The 22,175-nt window shown below is 41.5% G+C and overlaps 1 protein-coding gene across 1 annotated transcript in view; it reads right to left on the bottom strand.

Annotated features, from left to right (window-relative positions):
• Positions 1–155: 155 nt before the first annotated feature.
• The window catches only part of LOC103366660 (prune homolog 2 with BCH domain), a 28,528-nt gene continuing 6,508 nt past the window's right edge, over positions 156–22,175 (bottom strand). The window contains exons 2-15 of the mRNA XM_008294442.1: positions 17,787–17,936; positions 17,197–17,528; positions 14,162–16,221; positions 12,703–14,116; positions 10,609–11,130; positions 7,169–7,257; positions 6,314–6,535; positions 5,751–5,930; positions 4,963–5,062; positions 4,200–4,331; positions 2,706–2,792; positions 2,270–2,368; positions 1,630–1,671; positions 156–409 (exon numbers count right to left, since the gene is read on the bottom strand). Of these exons, the coding sequence (XP_008292664.1) occupies positions 373–409; positions 1,630–1,671; positions 2,270–2,368; positions 2,706–2,792; positions 4,200–4,331; positions 4,963–5,062; positions 5,751–5,930; positions 6,314–6,535; positions 7,169–7,257; positions 10,609–11,130; positions 12,703–14,116; positions 14,162–16,221; positions 17,197–17,528; positions 17,787–17,936 (5,466 nt within the window). The 3' untranslated portion in view covers positions 156–372. The remainder of the gene's footprint in view (positions 410–1,629; positions 1,672–2,269; positions 2,369–2,705; positions 2,793–4,199; positions 4,332–4,962; positions 5,063–5,750; positions 5,931–6,313; positions 6,536–7,168; positions 7,258–10,608; positions 11,131–12,702; positions 14,117–14,161; positions 16,222–17,196; positions 17,529–17,786; positions 17,937–22,175) is intronic.

Genomic DNA, 22,175 nt, shown 5'->3' on the forward strand with positions numbered 1-22,175 from the left:
GCTAAAGAGTTTATCTTCATTTGTTGTCACCCTGCAACTAAATTAGCTGAAAATGTTAAGCGAAAATATCAAATGTTGCCTTATTTAAATCAGTGCCGCTGTGTGTGTGTGTGTGTGTGTGTGTGTGTCTGTCTTGTAGTTAGTTGACCAAATATAGATTATGCTATGCTTATGTTAGGAAAGTGAAATGTGCCACATTACCAAAGTTCTACTAGTTCTAGTAGCAGTTACATGTACATCTTTCTTTCTTTACCTCTGTTGGTAAACTCTTCGATCAGGACAATACCTTGTTTTTTATGGACAAACTTTTCCCGCTAGAGGCGTCAGCGGTTTGTTAAATTCACTCACTGACAAAGAACGATGGCTTACCACTTACTTAGCTGCTGTGTCCTGCAATTCTGTATCCAGTCTGGTTAAGCGTTGGGTTGGAAGGCAGAGATTAAAAGTTAGAGAGGGAGGTTCAGAAGTGACAGGGCGACTGTATTATCAGTGCACATGCAGTTGCTGGGGATTAGTAGCCTGTATCCACACTGCCACAGAAGGAGGAATAGAAGGAAAGGAAAACAAGCACTGAGAGAGGTCAAGGTCAAAGGAATGCTTTGCAATGCATAGGGTGCAAGGATGTTCCTCGAAAGAGTCCATATGAGACCCTCAAACATTTAAACACTTCATTCTGTACAGTCATTCGGTATGTTTCAGACTCCAGACATGCTCAGTAGTATTTGGCTCACAGACACAAAGGTCATGGATTGGGTTTTCTCATAATTTCATCTCCATTTTAATCCACCAAAGTGTAAGTAAGCGGATGTTTGCTTGAACTGATCTATCGACAGTGTTAACAATGTAGATCTGTGCAGAAATAGCTCACCAGGCAGCATAAAATCTCATATCTCTATCCTCACCAGAAAACAACAGCGTCGGTCATTTGTTCTAAAGTTTACACTGATGTGATGTGCGACCAGTAAGCATGTACGTGAATGTCTTCTCAGTGGCAAAGTACTGTTGCAGCACTTCCTATCCTTCCCTAACCTTCACCAACCCGAAATATGACACCTTAATATGTGTAGGATTTGAAAATATATCTTTTAGTGTAGCTGCCTCTGGCTAATTGCTTAACTTGCATAAAGTAAGTAGTTAGTTACAAACTGATTTTCTAAACTGCGGAACGATGTTGTTGCCAATTATGAAAAAGTCAAGCATGTGTCCACCGAAACTTCAGACCCTTTGCACCGATTCGTACTAACAGAGAAAGTTAGTGGTGTTTCCCTGTTCCGAGTCTGTTCCTTTCTAATTCCTCCTAAGATCAGACCAGCCCTCCTTTGGGAGTAGCTGTGTTTATTTGGTTGTTAGTGGAACCTACTGCAGAGTCTACACTCAATGTTCATTAAATTTCTACTAAAAATGTCACACGTGAGCGGTAAAATTAACTAGTGTACAGCAAAAGCCACATCACAGACTGAGAGAAATAAGAAAATCAATATCTGGCTCATTTTTATGCTGGATAAGAAGACAGCCAAAGGTTAGTCAAAGGTTAGTCCCAGCACGAGAAAATTCATAACAGCACTGAAGGATTTTCAGGGAGACCTTTACATATCCAACTGATCAATACAGGCAGGTTAGGAGATTTACCTCATGCATGCAAATTTGTGTATAGCCCTCTCCTCGTCATACCTTGGGGCAGAGTGAGAGATGTACAAACATGCCTAATTTAGGCACTTTGGAAAAAAAGTTTGCTGTTGTGTTTGTTGACCATTTCTAAAGAATGTGCTTTCTAGAGTAGACCTGCTAAGAACGCATTTGTCTGTGTAACGTGATTACAGAAGAAATTACAGCATATATCCGTGACCATGACCTATGAAAGTCAAGATAAAACACAAACACATCTTGTATACTGAGATAAAATATCCATCATTCTTGCAGCAATATGACAACACATACTGTATATATTATGCTTAGAATTGTTTAATCTACAAAGAGAAAACAAAAGATTCGTGCAGAGAGACTTGATAAATAGGTTTTAATTTCTAGTTGAAACGGCCAAGAGAGAAGTGCTATTTAACAAAACCACTCTGGGGGATGAGAGGCGAGCTAACTCATTATGTAACACAATTCATATGCAGTATCTTTTGAAATAATCAAGTCAACACAAGCAAGTTACTCAGACAAAGTGGAAATGCCACAGTGTAGATGTTGCTGCTTCCAACTTGTGCGGCCAACAAAGAACTAAAGTGCAGATTCGTACATTAAACATTGATAGAGTCGGACTCACTTGATGATGCTGGGTGGAATGTGGACGTACTCCATTGGGATGATCTCTCCAAGCTCCCGCAGACTGTTCACATATTTGATCTTACTGCTGAACTTGGAGCTGTAAAAGCCAGAAATCATACAGATTTGATTCAGCAAAGTGGGTTATACGCACCATTGAAATGAAGTGAATTGGCTCCTGGATATCCCACGTAGTCAAACTGTCTTTTTGTAAAGCGTTACAGGAATAAAGGTTTTGATTTGTGCTGGTGTCTAATGACCAAAGGCCAGCACGGACATGCTGTTATTTAATGATGAGTTCTATTTCTGTCGAGGATGTTCTGGGATCATAGATATAGTAATCTGTAAAAACATGTCAATAGTATGCATTTTTTGTAAATATGAAGAGCTCTAATGTAAATCTTGTGCTGGCTACATATAAATTACAGCAGTAAGACCTTATGAAGGGTCTCGTGATTCCCAGCAATGTCCGTATGAACCAGGAAGGATGAACAATGATGAACATCTTCAGGTTTTTCTTTAGTCTGTGGAACAAGGAGAGAGGTAGAAGAGGCAGCGAAGATTAGCAGAATTTCCCTGATAACTCTAACTTAGAATAATACAACAGTAATTATCATCTATACTTATAGGAAGGCATGAAGTAGACTTTAAAAGTGGAGTAGAATAACAACAGCCCACACTGTTTACAACCAAAAGTGTCACTGCTACATTTGCGTCACAATGAAAAGCTACTTGGTGAATTAAATCTGCAAATAATCACATGGAAACACACACAGTACACACTGTGCTAAAGCAAGTAATGGAATGAGGGTTTAGTCATAACCAAAAACATGGTACAAAGATTTATCTGAAGAAATGAAGTCATATATCTACAGATCATAAAACTAAAACAAGTTACTAGTTAACTCACTTAGCTACGTCTTGCTGTGATAAAAAAAATATAACAGGTAATTAATATACCTCTTCTGTAATAACTAGATTTAAGAAAAGATAAATGAATAATAACAATAACAATAATAACCGGAAGAATCACTGAATTTATACAGAACATTTAGGTCATAGTCAAGTTTTGTTAACTGATACAGCAGCTTCTGTTTCTGTATTTTTGGTGATAGACGTGTTACAGGCTTTTATAGAAGGTAGACGTCACCGACACTCATCAGATATCATACATCAATAGAACAGAATAAGTTCATCACACAACCTTAACTGAAACATTAAATTTCAGTTAATCTCAGTTGAAAGAAAGATGCACAGTGTTTTCTTTACATTTACATGTCTGTGAAGATTCTCATGGTTATTCTCACATAATGAGGGGGAGGAGCAACAAACCCCCAATTGAAACCAAAACTCAGGTGTTATTGGCTCCTTTAGGATATAAGTATCTGGAACTCCCTACTAGTCAGTCTAAACTGATGAAGCCACTTAGATGAGATGTGAAACGTCTTCAAGGAACTCAAGCAAGTCCAGTTGCTACAATTAATCTACCAGAATAACCATGACCTGGATGACTGAGAATCTGCACAGACAATAATCATCATGGATGATCAGGATTTACATTTACATGTATTTTCCATTATACACACGCAGTCCTCCACTGATGAGCACCACAACAACACTAAGTTGGTACATTGGCACTTGTAAATAGAGAGTATGATTTCACGGTTGGTCCTGATTTGACTGTCACTTTGCTCATTCAGGTTTGCTTTAGATTCTTCATTTGTCATCAAACAAGTGTACTAATATTTGAACTTCTTCAGGATAGTCTGCTTTACAGAAAAACACCAGAATATAATATAATGTCAATGAAACACAACATATATGGAATCAAATTTCTGATCAGAGAACAAAACTGCAGAAGAATGCTGAATATCACATTTATGCAAGATTATGCATTACATGAACTGTGAATTTCTTTGTGCAAACATTACCTTCTGTCTATCATTTGGTAGCATCTTTTCATCCAGGTAAAACCAGGCATCCTCCTGCGAGGAGTGGCGCCATTCAGGTAGACAATCATGTAATCTTCTGCCACCATCAGTTCCAATGTACTTATTACATACCTACACACACACACATAGAGACAATGAGAAAAGATGGTGGTAGAATGCAACATAACGGAAAGCCAATGACCTTGTTAATTCAGTGCTATAATGCACATCATTTATATGAAAAGGTCCGGAATTATACAATTAAGCAAAAAAGCATGATGGGACCCGTAAACTAATATTTTGTTGAACAACCCTTTGAGCCAATCACTGCAATCAAGTGTTTTCTGTAACTCTAAATCAGACTTGTGCACCTGTTGACAGGTATTCTGATTTTGGCCCACTACTCATCAGCACAGTGCTCTAATTTGTCCGGGACAGTTTCGTTTTTTTTTGTTTTTTTTAATGATTCTTTTCAACCAAAATTCAAAAGCAATGTCATATTTCACTAGATTATAATTTAGCAAATTTTTATTTATTATTACTTTTTTCAGTTTCTAGTTATTTGAGGGACTATTGTGCATTTTGCCTTTTCTTAAATGGGAGGGTATGAATACATTTGAGGACGACTGTACATATATAACAAGAGTGATGTGCAGAAAGCCATAAATCAATGGTTTTCCAAGTTTAGTTTAGCTGCAGAATGAATGCCTGTGGTTTTAAAATGAGACGTGGGTGTAATGCTCAGATATTGTCGACTACTTACAGAAAAAGGTTTTCCATCACATAGTTGTAATTGTCACAGTCGCTGTCTGGTAGGAAGCATGCTGCAAACACGATGATGGCATTCTGTTCAGCATAATAACCTGAAACCATTAAACACAAAGAGGAAAGTCACACTCTGACTTGTAGTGCATATGTGCAAACCTTTCATCCTGTATGAAAATGTCTTCTTGGATTTCTAAACTATTATTGTCCTCATACACAGCAAATGAATAATTTTGGATCAACTAACTCCAGGCCCCTTCAGTTATAGCAGCACAAATAATAACAATAGAGATGCTATTCTTTCTACACATGGATCAGGGGAGGTTAGGTGTTTGAGTAAGACCTCCCCTCCTCCCCTGGAACTGATGTACTGCGAGTTCCATCATTCAAATGCATATTAGGGCAAGAAAAGTTCCAATCATACTCTCTGTAACCTCTGTTTCCTTGTATTTCATTACTTCTTTTATTACAGTGTATTACAGCTCATTGCCACAGTTGAGAGATATTTAGATCCTGTGACCATTTCCATTCCACGAGCAGAATCTCAATCTGAGAAGCGGCAGGTGAAGTATGACAGCTGGGGTTTAGCAAAGACAAAACTAAGTTAAACCAGAATGAAACAATTCAGAATTTATCAACACAGTAAAACTGTTCGTCATAAAATAAAAGTTTTCAAAGCGTTTAGTAAATATGTGATTCAACCAAAGACAAAAACAGCAAGATACAACTGAATGGAGGGATTTCAAGACAGCAGCAGAGATTATTTAAGCAGTAGTGTTTGTTTACCTCCATGAGAAATGACTCGTTTGAACGGCTCGATGCACTTCATATCAATGCGATGCTCCTGCTCTCCAATCACCACGCTCCTCCACAGCCGACTGTCCCTGCTCTCCTCAGCTGCTCCGTGGCCCGCCACAGGATCACCTGATGCTGCTCCTGCACCCAGATTCGACTCCTCTGAGTCCTCTGTTTGTAGCATCAGGAAGGTTCCACAAGATGACACAGAAACAAATTAAATACATTTTTACTTTTTGATTTCTATTGTATGGATAAAATGTAGTAAAGAGAATTCTGACGAATCCAAGGACTGATTTGACGAGAGGCTGGTGCAGAAAGACCTGAACTTTTTTCACATTTTCTTGAACTTTTCCTCATATTAGGAAGGTGAGATGTACAAATTATGCTTGCTGCAACAACTACATACATACAGAAGATGTCTGTCCTTTCTGAGCTGTAATGCTGTACAATAGGCAGCCATGTATCTTCTTTTATTGTGTACATTTCCGGTCTGTCATCTTCCATTTGCACATCGACATATTTGTATTGTGTCTGTATGGTGTCTGCCTCACCGTGTCTGTTGAACTCCAGCGAGTCAGCCTCATCAGGTGTGTCCATGTCATCGATGTTGACATCCAGGTCATCCCCAGTATCCAAGCCCTCATCCTCTGTGTCCAGGGCATCTTCTGAGAGTAGAGACCCCTCACTGTGGTCCAGTGACACGTTCATTGGTGGAGCTGCCAACTTTCTCCTTTGATTAGACCCGCCTGATATATCCGCTGAGGAAGGTGGGTCTGTGCCACCTGAGATTTTATCATAACAGAAGACAGAACTCAGAGCAGTGCAGAGTATTTATATGAAAAGGGGGAGTAGAGCTGTGATTGTATTAGGCTTCTGTCAGTAAATCCAAGTAATCCCCCTAAAAATAAGATTTCTTTAGACTGTTGAAACAAGAAAGTAAACTACACCTCTATAAAAAAAATCACCAAAACTCAAATTTCCAAAAACTTAACATCCATCCATCCATCCATCATCTATACACCGCTTAATCCTCACTAGGGTCACAGGGGGCTGGAGTCTACCCCAGCTGACTCAGGGTGAAGGCAGGGGACACCCTGGACAGGTCACCAGTCTATCACAGGGCTACACTTAGAGACAGACAACCAAGCACACTCACATTCACACCTACAGACAATTTAGAATCACCAATTAACCTCAACATGTTTTTGGACTGTGGGAGGAAGTCGGAGAACCCGGAGAGAACCCACGCTGCACGGGGAGAACATGCAAACTCCACACAGAAAGATCCCGGGTGTCCAAACCAGCGACCTTCTTGCTGTGAGGCAACGGTGCTAACCACCGAGCCACCTTGCAGCCCCAAAAGTCAACATAATACACAAATTTAGTTTATCTGTCTGTTTATTTACCTTGTCTGTCGTCTGCCTCGTCAGCAGCTTCCTCACTGGAGGCCGTCTTCATCATCATCTCCGCTGCACCAGCTCCCTGTTGGGAGTGTCTGCTCAGAGGCACAGAAAGACAGTAATGAGCCAAAACATAAACTATTACTGCTATAGCCACTGCCACCAGAGGCACAACTACACACAATATTGGGCCAAATAAGCCAAAGACAACCATCTACAAAGTCAAAGTATCTAACTGTTCCCATGACATTGGATCAGGAAGAGTTGAAAATCTGTTCATTTGACTGTGGACATAAAAGATTACAGAAGTGACAAAGCGGATGGAGTGAAGCGAACTCACTGCTTCATTCCCAGGCTGCACGTGTGGGCTGAGGAAACAATACTGAGCAGTGTTGCTACCTCCCCCCAACCAAAGCCCCTCTAACAGACTCTGATTAGCATACAGCCCGCTAACAATAGAGAGAAGCAGTACAGAGAGACCAGTGCACATGATTATAGACACAAAGACACACATGGACACAAGGATTTTTCTTTTTTTCTTAAACAATCTTTGTCTCAGGCACCTACCTTTCCCTCATCCTCTCTTTTCCCAGCATGAGTGACCGAACCACTCTTTCCACAATCAGGTCACATGACCACTTGACTATGGAAAGGTCTGTTGTGTATGCATGCAACCACACACACACACACACACACACAGAGTAAAAAGACAGGGGAGGGTCATGTACCCCAAAGAGGGGGCGGGTTATCAGAATTACAAAGTGGGGCGAATAACGCACCACGATGCATCTGTTAATAGGAACAAGTAAAATGCAGTATGTACGCGCTCACACAAATGCATGTACACTATGCTCAGCGTACATGTCATACATACGTACACACAAACATTGAATATTGATTGCCGAACAGTATTGTTTTTGACATTTCATCAAGAAAAAAATAGACTTTGGGTGAGCCATATTATGACAAATGCCCTGTCTGTGGATTGGAGCGAGATATTTTTCATGGAAAAAGATGGATGGATGTGGTCCCGCATCTCTTCCTTTACAGCAAGACAGACACATCTGAGTATTGTTTTGAGACAGACTTGAAGACATGTGAACCTGTCATATAAGATCAGACCGCAACCCCACCATGATGCCTCCTGTTACAAAAGGACAATAAATTCTAATAACTTGTTTAACTGTAAACTAAATTGTATAATTCATCCCACTCTCACCCAACCGGTTGAGGCAGATGGCCGTCCCTCCCTGAGCCTGATTCTGTCGGAAGTTTTTTTTCCCCTGTGGGGGTTTTCGGTTCCTTCCCACTGTTGTGGACTGCTTGCGGACTGCTGAAGCTTATAGGGAATCCAAATGTTTTGGATTGTTGGGTGTTTCTGTCTCTGCCTTTGTGAAGCGCTATGAGATGACTTGTTGTTGTAAATATGCGCTATACAAATAAAATTGAATTGAATTGAACCCCAGTGACCTGTTGTCCTGCTACCAGCAAGTAACAGACACGGTTCTGTACAGCCATATCCCCACTCCCATTTCGTTATTGGATTAGTAAACTAAATTTTAGAATCTGGATTCACTTTCAAATTCAATCCTTCTCCACCTGCTTATTTAGGCTTTATATGACAATCTTTGGCTGCTCAGTTACAGAGATAAGCGGTTAAAAAAAAAAAAAAAAAAGCAAATGCAAAGGACACATACAGTGCCGCTGCCCTCCCCCCACTCGGCACATCTGATCACAACCTGGTCCTTCTGACACCAAAGTATGTTCCTCTTGTGCAATGGCAGCCTGCTTCCACAAGGACTGTTAGGAGGTGGAATCAGGAGGCCAAAGAGGCCCTGCAGGACTGCTTGAGTCTACTGACTGGGGAGTGCTATGTGATCCACATGGGGAGGACCTCAACAGCATCACAGAATACATAAAATTCTGTGAACACATCACCCGGCCAGCCAAGACCGTACGCTGCTTCCCAAACAATAAACCCTGAGTCACCAGTGACCTGAAAGTCCTCCTCAACAAGAAGAAGAAGGACTTCAGGTCTGGGAACACTTTTGCTGAGGGAGAAGCTGCAGACGATGATGGTAGACTCACCCACGGTCTCCTGGGTTACTGACTACCTGACAGGCAGGCCGCAATTTGTCCGTCTTGGAGCTGCTCTGTCTGATGTGTTGTTTAGTGACATAGGAGCCCCACAGGACACTGTGCTCTCTCCATTCCTGTTCACCCTGTACACCTCAGACTTTCAGTACAACTCTGAGTTGGTCCACTTGCAGAAGTTCTCTGATGGCTCTGCAGTGGTTGGGTGTGTACGTGGTGGACGGGATGAGGAGTACAGAGCACTGGTGAGTGACTTTGTGGAGTGGTCTGGGAGGAACCATCTGCTCCTGAATGTGGCCAAGACCAGGGAGATGGTGATCGACTTCAGGAAGAAGAGACCACACAGCCATTGAACATCCTGGGAGAGGACATTAAAGTGGTGGAGGACTACAAGTACCTGGGCGTCCACACTGACAGCAGATTAAACTGGAAGATCAACACTGAGGCTGTATACAAGAAGGGGATGAGCCGACTCTACTTCCTGAGGAAGCTGAGATCCTTTGGTGTGTGCAGCAAGATGTTGAACATTTTTTATCAGTCTGTTGTTGCCAGTGCAGTGTTCTCTGCTGTAGTCTGCTGGGGAGGCAGCATCGGAGGCAGCATCGGAGCCAGCGACAAACAAACTGATCAGAAAGGCTGGCTCCGTAATCGGCTGCAAACCGGACACCATGGAAGCGGTGGTGGAGAGGAGGACTCTGAACAAACTGTTATCTATTCTGGATAACCCCGACCACCCTCTCCACCCCCTTCTGGACAGGCAGCGGAGCTCCTTCTCAAACAGACTGATTCAGCTCCGCTGTCACAAGGACCGGTACAGGAAATCTTTCCTACCCAGAGCAACAGCCCTTTATAACACCTCACCTCTGTCTGACAGAGAGCATTCTCAGCTCTCTGCGCTGTAAAATCCTTTGTCTTTTGCACTGTTTTTTTCAATTTGCACATTTTGTACAGTTATTTTATTTTTATTTCACTTTATTTTTATTTTTCTTTAAATAGTATTTCACCCTTTTCTGTTATGATTGGTGTTTTTTCTTTTTTGCTGCGGTATCACAATAATTTCCCAGGCCTGGGATAAATAAAGTATTTTTCTTTCTATTTCTGTTCTATTCCAAATTGATCTGTGCTGCCTCTTTGTGGTTAACACCGGTATTGCAGGTTTCTGAAAACCAGTCCAGATCCTCTCATGACCATCACCACTCTGTCAGAAAACCTCTACGATCTGGTTTCAGGTTTTCAGAGAGATCAAGAAAACATTTTCAGTAAGAACATTGTCTCGTAAATGCTCGCCTGCCAGCAGACATATTATTTGATCCCTGTGGGGAACAACTAAGTCTGCATGAGTGAAAGCTCACCTTGACAGAAGAAAGTGAACATATCCCTCCGGCACATACCGTGCATGGTCTTCTCTCTCAGTGTGGACATCCGATTGGTAGAATGGCTGTCCGTCAACCTGATAATGAGCATGGTCCGACTCATACTGACTCTGGCCTGTAGCGTGATCCTGAGAGTAGTGGAGTTCAGGCGTGGATTCAGATATATACTGGCTTTCAGCTACATAGTGACACTGGAAACCTGCGTCATCACCCAGGCTGTACTGGGGGGTAACTACAGCTTCAAAGTAGTTCTCAGTCTGCTCAGATCTGTACTGTATAGCTGCGGCATCAGTTGTAAACTCAGCATAGACATCTGTGGTATTGTGGTGACTGCTGGATTTGGTATCCGCGCAGGCTGGGTAGGTACACTGGTTTTCAGTTCTTTGGTCAATGTGGTGGTAGTTGTAGCCGTATTGGGTTTGACCCTGAGTTGTGTTTTGACTTCCTCTCCACTGGTACGCAGCATTTTCAGCGGTCGGTTGCGATGTCACATCTTGGAGTCTTGTTGAAGGTAAAGGGGATCAGGGATCAGAGCAGAGAGAACGAAATACAAAAAGAATTAAATACACATGGAGTACATTGACATTTATCCATCTCATTCATCTGTACAATATATTTGGGTGCAACATAAATGCATGTATCTAATGCATTCAAACTCTGTAAAATGGCCAGTGTACTCTAATTAGGACCATTTTGTGACAGAATCTAATTTTCATTGTGCAGCTTCTTCAGCTTGTTCAATGGACTGGTGTGTCTTAATATCCGAGTGTTACATTAACAGAATGATGTGGAGTTTTTGACCGCTAATGGCACTTTGGAGCAGCGTTTGAGTGTCTGTTTTGTTTCTTCCCCCGTGTGTGCACATAAGCGCACAGGTGATACAAAATCCTTCCATTATTTCACAAATCCACGGGTGGCAGCAATGCACCAAAAAACACAGCAATACCCTGACAAGAGCAGGGGAAAGAGGACCGCTGGCCATAAAAACATGCACCATTTTTTTTTTATTTAAGTTGTGTTTTTTTAAGGGAAGGAAATGCGTATTTATACACACATTCGTTAGACCTCGAGCACATTGTGTGTGTTTTATTTCCTGAATGTAAAGAAAAAGTTTGCCTGTTTACATTGAAACTCCGTGAATGTTTAAATCCACCAAAAAAAGAATGAAATAAGAGTTCTGCTTTATAGCCTAAAGTTAAAAGTCATTCACTTATATAAAACCGTTTTCAGTAATCTCAAACAGTCTGTTTTACATACAGTATAATTTAAAAAAACAATTACACTAAGACAAACACACATAACTAATTTATGCACTCTTTGCTAATGCAAAGTTGAAGCTACATGGACAACTTTTATTCTCTGCTGCACTGGCGATTACATATGCATACACTCCCACACAAAGTTGCATACATACACTCACACCAACACCTTGCAAGAGAGCTAGGGGAGCTGTTTCCATTAGCTGTGGTGGGGCTCCAGCTGTAATGAGGCAGGTAATGCATATTTAATGAGGCGTAAACAGATTTATAAACACACACGCAGAGCTGCAGATCAAACCTTGCTGCTGAACACATGAAACCCACCCACATGCACTTGCAGCTTGTTTCTTTCTCACACATACTGTATGCTACATATTATTTACAGGGACATGATCTGTCCCTGTCACACCACTGATATTCATTCTGTCTGTCAGTAATCCATCCAACACACATGCATACACAAACACACGGATCACCAGACTCAGTTCCTCTGGAGAGCCCTTGAGCTCGATTTTGGCAGTCTGTTCAGTGATGCTAATATTCCTCTGACAGACTCCATTGAGAAAACCGTAGAGACAAAAAAAAACCACTATAGAACTAAGGGAAAGTAAGAGGGAGGGGTGTGTGTGTGTGTGTGTGTGTGTGTGTGTGTGTGTGCTGAGCAGCTGAGGAACAGAAAAGACTACAATGAACAAAAGCATGATTACTGCAAAGACACTTTTACACCATTCCTAATAGCATATCAGCACAAATTCTCTCTGCTGCTGTATCAGGACAGAGGGCGTAAGTATGTGATTTCTGGTGTTTTGCTTACCTTAAACCAGGTGAATAAATATCGTGAGGATCTCCATGGTCTCCAGTCTGTTGTTCAATAGACCATTTATCATGATCTTCAGTCCTTATAGGTTGTCCGTCGTAGTAATCCACTCTGTTCTGAAAAAATCCCTCCCTCTTTGGTTCCAGCGTTTGTAAATCTGTTTGCTGAAATGAAGAACCTCCAATCGGGTCCTCTGCAAAACTCAGCAGATCAGAAGATCCCAACTGTTCTCTCTCTTCCGTATCATGTTGTACATCTGAAGTCCATTTTGGGAGACTTGTGGACTCCACATCAGCTTCCTCCTCCTGTTCCTCCTCTTCCATTAAATCTCCAGAAAATGGTAATCCAAGTCCTTTGTCAGTAGAAACACACGGTTCGCTTACTGGGGTGCCGATCAGAGAGCTGGTGTGGGAGACCGAACTGTTGGTGAGTACAGGGGATTGTGGTTCAGATGTGGTTTGAGATGTGTCCTGTCTCACTAGCTGACCGCCCCACACTTGAAAGTCACCCATGGAAGCAGGACACGGTGGAGGCGCAGATGGTGAGTGACCGCCCTCGTCCGAATCTTCCATTGAGATCTGTGAATGGACGTAAACTTCTTCTCTGGTTTTCAGGAAGTGGTCTGACGGATATCTTAATGATGGAGACACACTTCGGGTTGAGAAGCTGGATTCATTGTCATTGTTTCTTTCTTCTGCCTGTGATTGACTGCAACCTGTTGGTCTTGAATCTGAGTGATGAAAACCTTCAGAGCTACTTCTTGACTGGCTGAATCTGACTATCTCTGGTGCCACGTGATGCTCAGTGAAATTATCAAGACTTGATTGGTGGTGAGTGGGTAAGACAACTTGATTTTGCTCTTTATCTGCACTACCACTTTCCGGCGTGTTCTCCTGGTGATCTCGATGTGCAGCTTGGGCCTGACTTTGCAGTACTGAGGCTGCATAGGACAGCATGCTAAAAGTCTCCATAGACTTTCTTGCTCCTTTTGATTGCCTGTCACCCTGTTTAGGCCTATCATGCCACTCTCTCTGGGTTTCTTTCACTGTGCCAGACACAATGATGTATTCCATTTCTAAGCCTGAGAATGAATCTCCGTCAGAACTGGACCCATGTTTATCTTGACTTCCTGTGTGAAGGCTGTCAGGGCTGTTCTGGGTGTCTCCCTCAATCCCAGGGCTGGAGCTCAGAGATGCAGCTTGTGTTATTTTGCCCTCCACATTTCCATTGCTCTCTTTGTTAGCGCAAAGAGCCACAGCAGGCTCATCTTGGTCTTGGGCCAATCTTATTGGCAGATCAGCAGCTTCCTCTGGACTTTCAGTAATTTGTTGAGTGACGTAGGAGGAGTCCACCAGAACAAATGGGGAATGATCCCTTTGTTGCTCTATCCAGTCAGCCTCCTCTGATCCTGCTCTGCTTTTGTTGTCATACTTACTGTCAACTGAACTTTCCCAACTCCTGGTCATGTGACCCAACTCACTAGTTCCCTCAAACAGGAACACTTGGTTGGCTGGCTGCTCTCTATCTGTCACTGCTTTGTCTTCGGTCTTTCTCAGAGGATCAGCCTCCTGGTATTGATTTTGCCTCTCATCTATCTGAATAGGTTTGGTCACAGCCATAAAAGGGCTGGACTCCCCCTCTAACTGTATCATATCTACTACAGGGCTAGCAAAGGTGTCAGGGGAAGATGTCACGCTCCATGTACCAGCTCCTACGTTGTCATATTCAGAGGTGGAGGTGACCATGCCTTGGACAGGTAAGTCCCACATGTCAGTGCCATGGTAGGAGGGATCCTCTTTATCAGATGCTGATTTCTGTGAGACAGACTGTATGTCCTCGTCCCCTGTTTCTTCAGTCTCTGTTCCACCTTCTGCAGCCTCTATGACTATTTTCACATTGTGTTCATTACCTCTCCACCCAACTTCATCAACTTCGCCATGTTCCTCCTCTATAACCTTGTCTTCTTCTGTTTGTTTTCTTGCATGTGTCTCAAGAGAATCATTGGCATCCAACGATCCCATGTGACTAAGGTCCTTTCCATTTTCAGGTCCTTCCGGGCTTGTTACTGTGGAAGAGCTGTCTTCTTGTATGGTGGTGTTCCACATCTCCATTCCACCATATCCCATTGGACTTTCAACAGATGTACCACTCTTTATATTGGGATTCAACCCACAGAAGGAACCTGAGTTTTCAGACAAGTTGTCGGGAGTTGTGAGAGGTGATAGACTGTCATCCCGGATTGTCATATTCCACATATCTAGTGATTCAGGGTAAGACGTGGTGGTTCTGCTTTCAGATTTGAGAAGTCCCTTCTGAGCTGTGTATGTCCAGAAGTCCAAGACCTCCATCTGTAGGTCTCTTTTTTTTCCTTGAACCCCTTCGTCCTCTTCTTTCGATGTGTCTGGTGTTAAAGTGTTTACGACTGTTTTCTTACTTGACAAAGATGAGATTCTCTCTTTTGCTCTCATGATACCAGCTTTCCATTTCCCAGTTACTTCCTCCTCTGGTGGTGTCAGTTGTAGATCAGCCAAAGAAACAGTGTTCCATTGATCTGTAAGTACAGACTCTGTGTTCCAGTTGTCATACGATTCAGTCTGCTCAGTTATCAGACTAAGCTGTGGTTCAAGGCTCTTTCCCTTCTGGTGGACATTTTCTGACTTTAAGATCTCCTCTCTGCTTTCTGTTTCTGTTTCTGTTGTATCCCTGAGTGACTCTTTGCCTCTAACCTCTTCCACAATATTCTGGGGACTCTCAGAGTCTTTGAGCCTATTCCAGGCAATATTATCATTGGAGGATAATGTTCCTTGTGTGTCAAAGCCAAGTTCATCCCATGTCTCCGACAAGGACGATGAAACACTGTCTTTGTGCTGAAGGCCATTGATTCTTTCAACTACATCTTCTGGAAAGAACCTGACCCCACAACTGCTGGGCGGGCGGCTACCTACCAGGCTGTTGACTGGGGTCGGTGGAACCACAGTGTCAAGCATCTCATTCCCATGGATTTGACCATGGTGGTCAATTGAGGAATTTCCACTTTCGAGCCCTCCAAATGAGTTTGGAGCAGAGAAATCTAGCAAGCTTAACTCTTCAAGCTCTGACAGGCTCGAGCTCCCTGCTCTTCTTTCGCCTTCATCTCCTCTTTCTCCAGAACTTGGCAGTTCCCCTCCTGCTGGCATAGAGTGGTCACTGCTATGTAATGGGTCAAAACTAAACAGGTCAAAGTTGTCACTCCTATTCCTGCTGGAGCGGTTCTTCCTCCTCTCAGGTGGGACAGGAGGGGAGAGAGATAACAACCCCAGAGGAGAGGGGTTTCTGAGGAAGATTCCTCCTGGTCCCACTGCTGGACCTCCACCTGCTATAACCTCACCAACTGGACTGTCATCACTGAGAAAGACTGAACTCTCCTTGGAGGACCGGCTGCTACGAATGGTGGTCATCCCACTGTCAGGGCTTACGAGTTCCCCACCAGCATTGACTCCTACACCGCCTGTGTCCTCTTCAACATCTGCCATCACCCTGATTACAGAGACAAAACAACACAGTCACTGAAGTCAATGTTTGTTTAAAAATCACTAATAACCAATATGCAGTTTAAGGATTTTCAGTGACACTGGTTAAAAAACAAATAACAAAACTGCTCTCTTAAAATTATGAAAACCTCAAGGAAATATTTAAAGAACGTTGCTTGCTTGGAGGGTCCTGGAAAAACCTTTAAAAGCTCAATCCAGAGAAGAGGTTGCTGGAGGAGTCTTATTAAAACAAGTTTCTGGAGGATGTTTTTGTGGCGTTATGCGTAGGCCTTACTCACACTTTACATTTGCATTTACACTTTGTTTGACTTATTTTGTCTTTAAAACTTGGGTTTTGTGTACATTGAAATATTTCAAATGCCTCTAATATAATCTCATTGGATGGAAAGACAGACAGTATTAAAATGCTTTACTTTAATCTAACATAAAACTATTTAAAATCACAGCATTTATATAATATACAGAATCTTTCTGTATTCTGCTGGGTCCGGTGGTCTGAGAGACAAAACTCAGTGTTACTGCTGAGGCAGAAATGATCTTTTTTAAAAACACAAAAGAGAGAAGTTATTATTTGAAGTGTATTACAGATCACAGTCATTTTTTAAAAATCCCTAACAGTTAAAAAAACAAACTGAAGAAATATTCAAGGGTTAAATTTTGTTGGTGGTAAATTACGGAGCTCTTCTGAACAATAATACTGAACTCAAGTTTTAGAAACTGGTTTTGAATATTTAGGCAAATTGGATCTGACTTTCTGCCGACAGATTTGTGTGCAAAGGACTCTCGAGACTAATGACAAACTCTGTATGTGCCATACTGCATATAAAGTCACTCTATTTTATTTAGGAACATTTAAAACATTGTCTAATAATTGTCCTAATGTTTGGGGTAAAAAGGAGGGACCATTTTGAACTCAAATGGTTATTCCATGGTGAAGAACCCCAAGATCCTTTTTTTTTACCTTGCTATTGCCACCACGTCTCCATTGCCTCCGTCGGCTCTCTCTATGTCAGAACCATCCATGTCATTGATACCCGATGATCCCTGGGAGAACTCCACGCTGCCTGCTACTCCCTCTGTGGAAGACGTCCTACTGCTCGGGTGGCAGGCCAGTACAGAGCTCCGCCGGTCCACAAAGTCCTTAAGGATGCCTCGGATCTCTTCCTCCAGCAGAGGAGGAGTACCGGAGGATGCAGAGGTGTTTATAGGAATGTGGTAGACCTGGAGACCCTCACTAGCATCCAGTTCACCAGACAGAGACCAGCTGGAGGACTCTTCCAACTCAGAGCAGATCTGCAGTGAAAACCGTGTCATTTTAATGTCCTACCTCTCCTATGTGACTTATTTAGAGAGCAGAGCATCACCACATCCTGTCCTCGTAACAAGCCTTGTGTTTATCATAGGATACATCTAATCTTGGGGATAGGGAAGATTAAAAATAGAAATAAATCAGACAAAACAAACATTAATACATTGCTGTTTCTAACAAAGAAGTACTTGTGTTTCACTCTTGGGACAGATGTCTGTTCGGTGGTCTCTCAGCTGATTTACCTGGTTTAAGAGATCTGTGTTGTTTGAGTAGACAGCCACCTGCTGGCGGGGATGATGAACTGTATCACAGATGGACAAGAGAACAACAAGGCTGTCGTATCCATGGCTATGACTGAATGATTTCAGCCCGTCCAGGTAACCACGCCAGTCCTGAAAGTTAGAAAAAGATGACAGTTTGTCACATTGCCCTAAAACGATTAATAAACACTTCCTAACATTTTGGTTACATCTCAATGGGACACTTTGTTAGACTCTGCTTTTTATTGCACATATGATTTAATTCAATTTAGTAAAACTGAAGTGGTTTCAAGTAAGCCTTCATCTGTAGCAATGAGAGACGAAGCTGTCAAAGCGCACAGAGGGGTAGAGAGACACTTTGTGATTTATAGTTTGGAAATTAACTGTTTGCTCTTAAAACAGCCACCATGCACAGATTATGGTAATTCAGTGACACACACAATGATTGATGGATGGAAAGTTGCATTAATTAATTGTTTTGTTTGTCAAGGGAACTTGTTTTTTCTTTCTCTCTGAAATGATTAACAACAATGTTATGGCAACCATAATTTGCAACGCAGGGTTACGCATAAAGTGTGCAAAGTGGTACTTTTGAAAACATATTTGCTTGATTAATCTAGATTTGCTGTACAACTGTTTGTTTTGCGAAGTTCTCAAAATTGTTGTTGCGCTTATTTAAGTAGAACTTTTAAAATAAAAGAGATGTTTATGACAAACCCAACAGAGGAAGTTTGACATTCATGTTTGTGTGTCTGGCATTCATAAAAACATATTTCTTCCTATGTTCACTTGTCTAAACAGGCCAATGATGTTTGAACACGTGTTTTTTTTTCTTCTGTGCAGTGTTCCTGCAGTGTGTGTGGTCCTTCTCACTGCCAGAGCGTGAGTGTGTATATGAGTGTATTTGTATGGGTCCACTGAAAGTGATTGATGAGCGCTTCAGGCGCTGTATCTGCCCAGGCTGTGTCAATATTAACCTGTGAGGATGAGGGGGCTACAATACTCCTCCCCCTGTTCCTCCCTCCATCCCTCCATCCTTCTCTCGCTCCACAATATGGCTGCTGTCAGACTCAGGCCCATCAATCCTCACACACACACACAACTGTCACTGCAGTGACACAGCCATTTCTCAACCCTGATATCCTGATGAGTGCAATGAAGCCTCCCAAGATTCGTTAAAACACACATATTCATTCACATGAGTACAAACACACAAGTACATATAACTCCAACACATGCAGATACACATATAAATCCACCTACAGTCATCTACCGTAATCTCAGTTTATGAACAAACATGTACCAGTATGTACACATACGAGAGCTGGTAAAGCAATAAAGTCTTTATCATTTACAGTACAATATACACAGAAATGTTCGGATAATGCTGGTACTCTAAAGCTACTACCCAACTGTGCGCATATGCACACAAAACTACACACAAACATACTCACACACACATACACACACACAGGCAGGGAAATATAGTCAGAAAACGAGCAGAGTGCAAATCTCTGCGATAACACGCAGGGCGACAGTCTGTCTGCCATTTGGCTCTTAACTGAGTAAATTACTACTCATATTGCCTGCCCCTCCTCTCTCTCCCTCTGCCACCCCCAGATACACAGATTGCCTTTTCTTATAAATTATCAACATGTTAGCTATGAAATCTACTTGCTAACTGTCTGCAAGAACCTCAGGATCATCACACAAAAACCTGCGTCTCATTTACTGAGCTTCTGGGGAGCTGAGATAACTCAAACAAAGGGTCTCCTTTGAAACCCTTCATTTTACCTACTTTTTAAAAAATGTACTTTTATATTTTTTGACAGCTGACAGACACAAGGATCTGAGGATTTTGAATATCAACTTTTCATTTTTCTTACATTATCTCAGAAAAGCACACTGTTAATGTGTCTGTTTTGCCACTGGCATTTCAGATGAGCTACAGAAAATTAGAAAATAAAAGGATTATTGTCACTTAGCATCAGTCAGAAAACATATTTTCATTTCTGAATAGGCACCTCGTTTAGAAACAATGTAGAAAGTAAGTACTGGTAGAGACCAGGCACTTGGATAAATTGATATTTATGAGCAGTGATGATATAATCGTATCTGTGGTAAAAGTTATTATTATTGTTTAAGTATTCTGAAGTTCTGACATAAAATAAGAGAAAATTATGTTAATCGTGTGAGCTCAATGCACTGCAACTTAACAAGCAAATGGATAAAACCCAAACTAGAACAGACTAATCTTCACCAATAAGTCAACACTCTTTTAGAAAAACAGCTGCAAAGGGAAAAGAATGCAAACAAATATAGAAATGCTGCACATAAAAGTGATAAGCACAGTTTAGACATGCTTGTTGTTGCCATAGTGACTCGTGAAGTTACAGAAAGGCTGTTTGACAGAGGTTTTGAAAACAAAGATGCATTTTGCTGTTTGTTAAAACATTTGTTACTCGATTCAGAGATCATTGATACCAGATATATGCTGTTAACTCTGCAGTGTCTCTGTATTTGTGTTTTCCCTTCTTCTTGTTGTAAAACTAGCAAAGACTTTTTCAATGGTTGCTTGTGTTCTCTGTATTTTGGTTTTCTGCACGCTTCGTTCTTAGTGTCACTGCAAAAACAGGCAAAGCAACAAGAACGTAATGAGAGAGAAGCTTCAGTAAAAAGCAACTGGACGACATCTCGCCTCTCTTCCAATCTCCCGTCATCTCATCTCAGGTTTCTTGGTTTAATGAGGTGTGTTTTCATGACAAAAAAAAGAGAATTTCAGTCACTTTTTACTGGTTACCGTGACCTGGGTGACTGAGAATCTACGCAGACAGAGAATGTTTAAAATCAGTCATTACACCTACAACTGAAGGAACTGTGATGTTCGTGATGGTGATACTGTCAACACACACCTGACCTGTCCTCATTTAGATATAGATGTTAGATAAGGAACCTTGTTTGTCTAATACGTGACAAAAGCAAAAAAAAAAAAACACTGCGAAAAGTTGAAGTTTGCCTTATTTAAAGATATCCCTTAACCCCTAGATGTGATTATTGTTCATTTACATTGTTAGGAAGTTTCTGCACTGAAGCTGGAGTCTGGAGACCCGTTCATGAGCTCTACTGTGTCCGGGACACACTGGAATAGTGTCATCACACACACAACAAACAGCTACCAGACTGTACGGAAATACTCCTTTGAATTTGTGAAATAGCGTATTGCATTGGCGTTGCCTGCTTTATGATGGCACCTCCAAGCGGGAGCCAGGGGAGTCCATGGCCACCCCAGATCCGATAGGTCAAAGTTTAAGTCCAAAGTCTAGTTTTGTAGCCCAGTCACACAACGGACCAAGACGTTAACTGTATTACTCTGTGTGCATCAGATAATTAGTAACAGTAACTGTCAAATAAGAAATGAAAACATGTGATTGCTTAAGGCTTATATTAATGCAAGACAGTTTTCAATGATCTATACAAAAACAGTATAATAGAATTCCTGAAATACAGTTTTGGCTTTTTGTTTTCCTGCTTGGTTTGGTTTCTGGAGGCATCACTGTGGCTTCACCTTTAACTTTCCATAAAATGATAAACACAGCTAGAAATAATCGACAAAGAACACCAAATTTCTGCACCATTTGCTTGTTAAAACAAAACTTTGCAACTGTTGCACCGAATGATAACTGCAGGGACAGTCTATATGCTTGAGGACCAGGTATTTACCTGCACCGGACATTATCAAGGGTCAAAAACAGGTCGAGCCCTTCAGGATCACATATCTTACAACTTTACAACTTCAAAAAAAAAAGATAAAGATGGCATAATTAAAAGATATGCTGCTATTAATGAGACTTGTAATTGTGTATTCTGATTTATTTTGAGAGTATTACCATTGTGTGTTGTGTAATGTGCTTAAATATTCTGATGAGATGCTGTGAAAGTGTCAATATTGAAGTTATTATTGACATAGTGGTTTTGGTCTATATAAGTGTTCAGCTTCTTCCAAAACCCTTTTCAAACTTTAAAACTTTGATTTTGTTCATCAAATGTTGACTTTTGTTTTAAATTTTTGGTTCGAAACAAAGGAAAAAGAAAAAAATAATACACTTTTTTGTTTAAAAGGGAATATGTGTATATCCCTTCAGTGTAATTGTGTGTGTTGCTTGGTGCTGTTATTTTGTTTTTGTTTTGGAATCAACTTTTTTAATGTTTCCTTTACACAAATCTTTTTTTTCTCTCCCTCACCTGTCTCCCTGTTTTTCTGTCACACTTTGCTTTTTCATATCTTGCTCTCACAGTTTGCAGCTTCATCTTTCTCCCACACTAGGCCCCAATCCATACACCCCGCACACACTCAAACACACACACACACAC

This window comes from Stegastes partitus, unplaced genomic scaffold (assembly GCF_000690725.1).
Source record: "Stegastes partitus isolate 25-593 unplaced genomic scaffold, Stegastes_partitus-1.0.2 Scaffold963, whole genome shotgun sequence".
NCBI classification, from domain to species: domain Eukaryota; kingdom Metazoa; phylum Chordata; class Actinopteri; family Pomacentridae; genus Stegastes; species Stegastes partitus.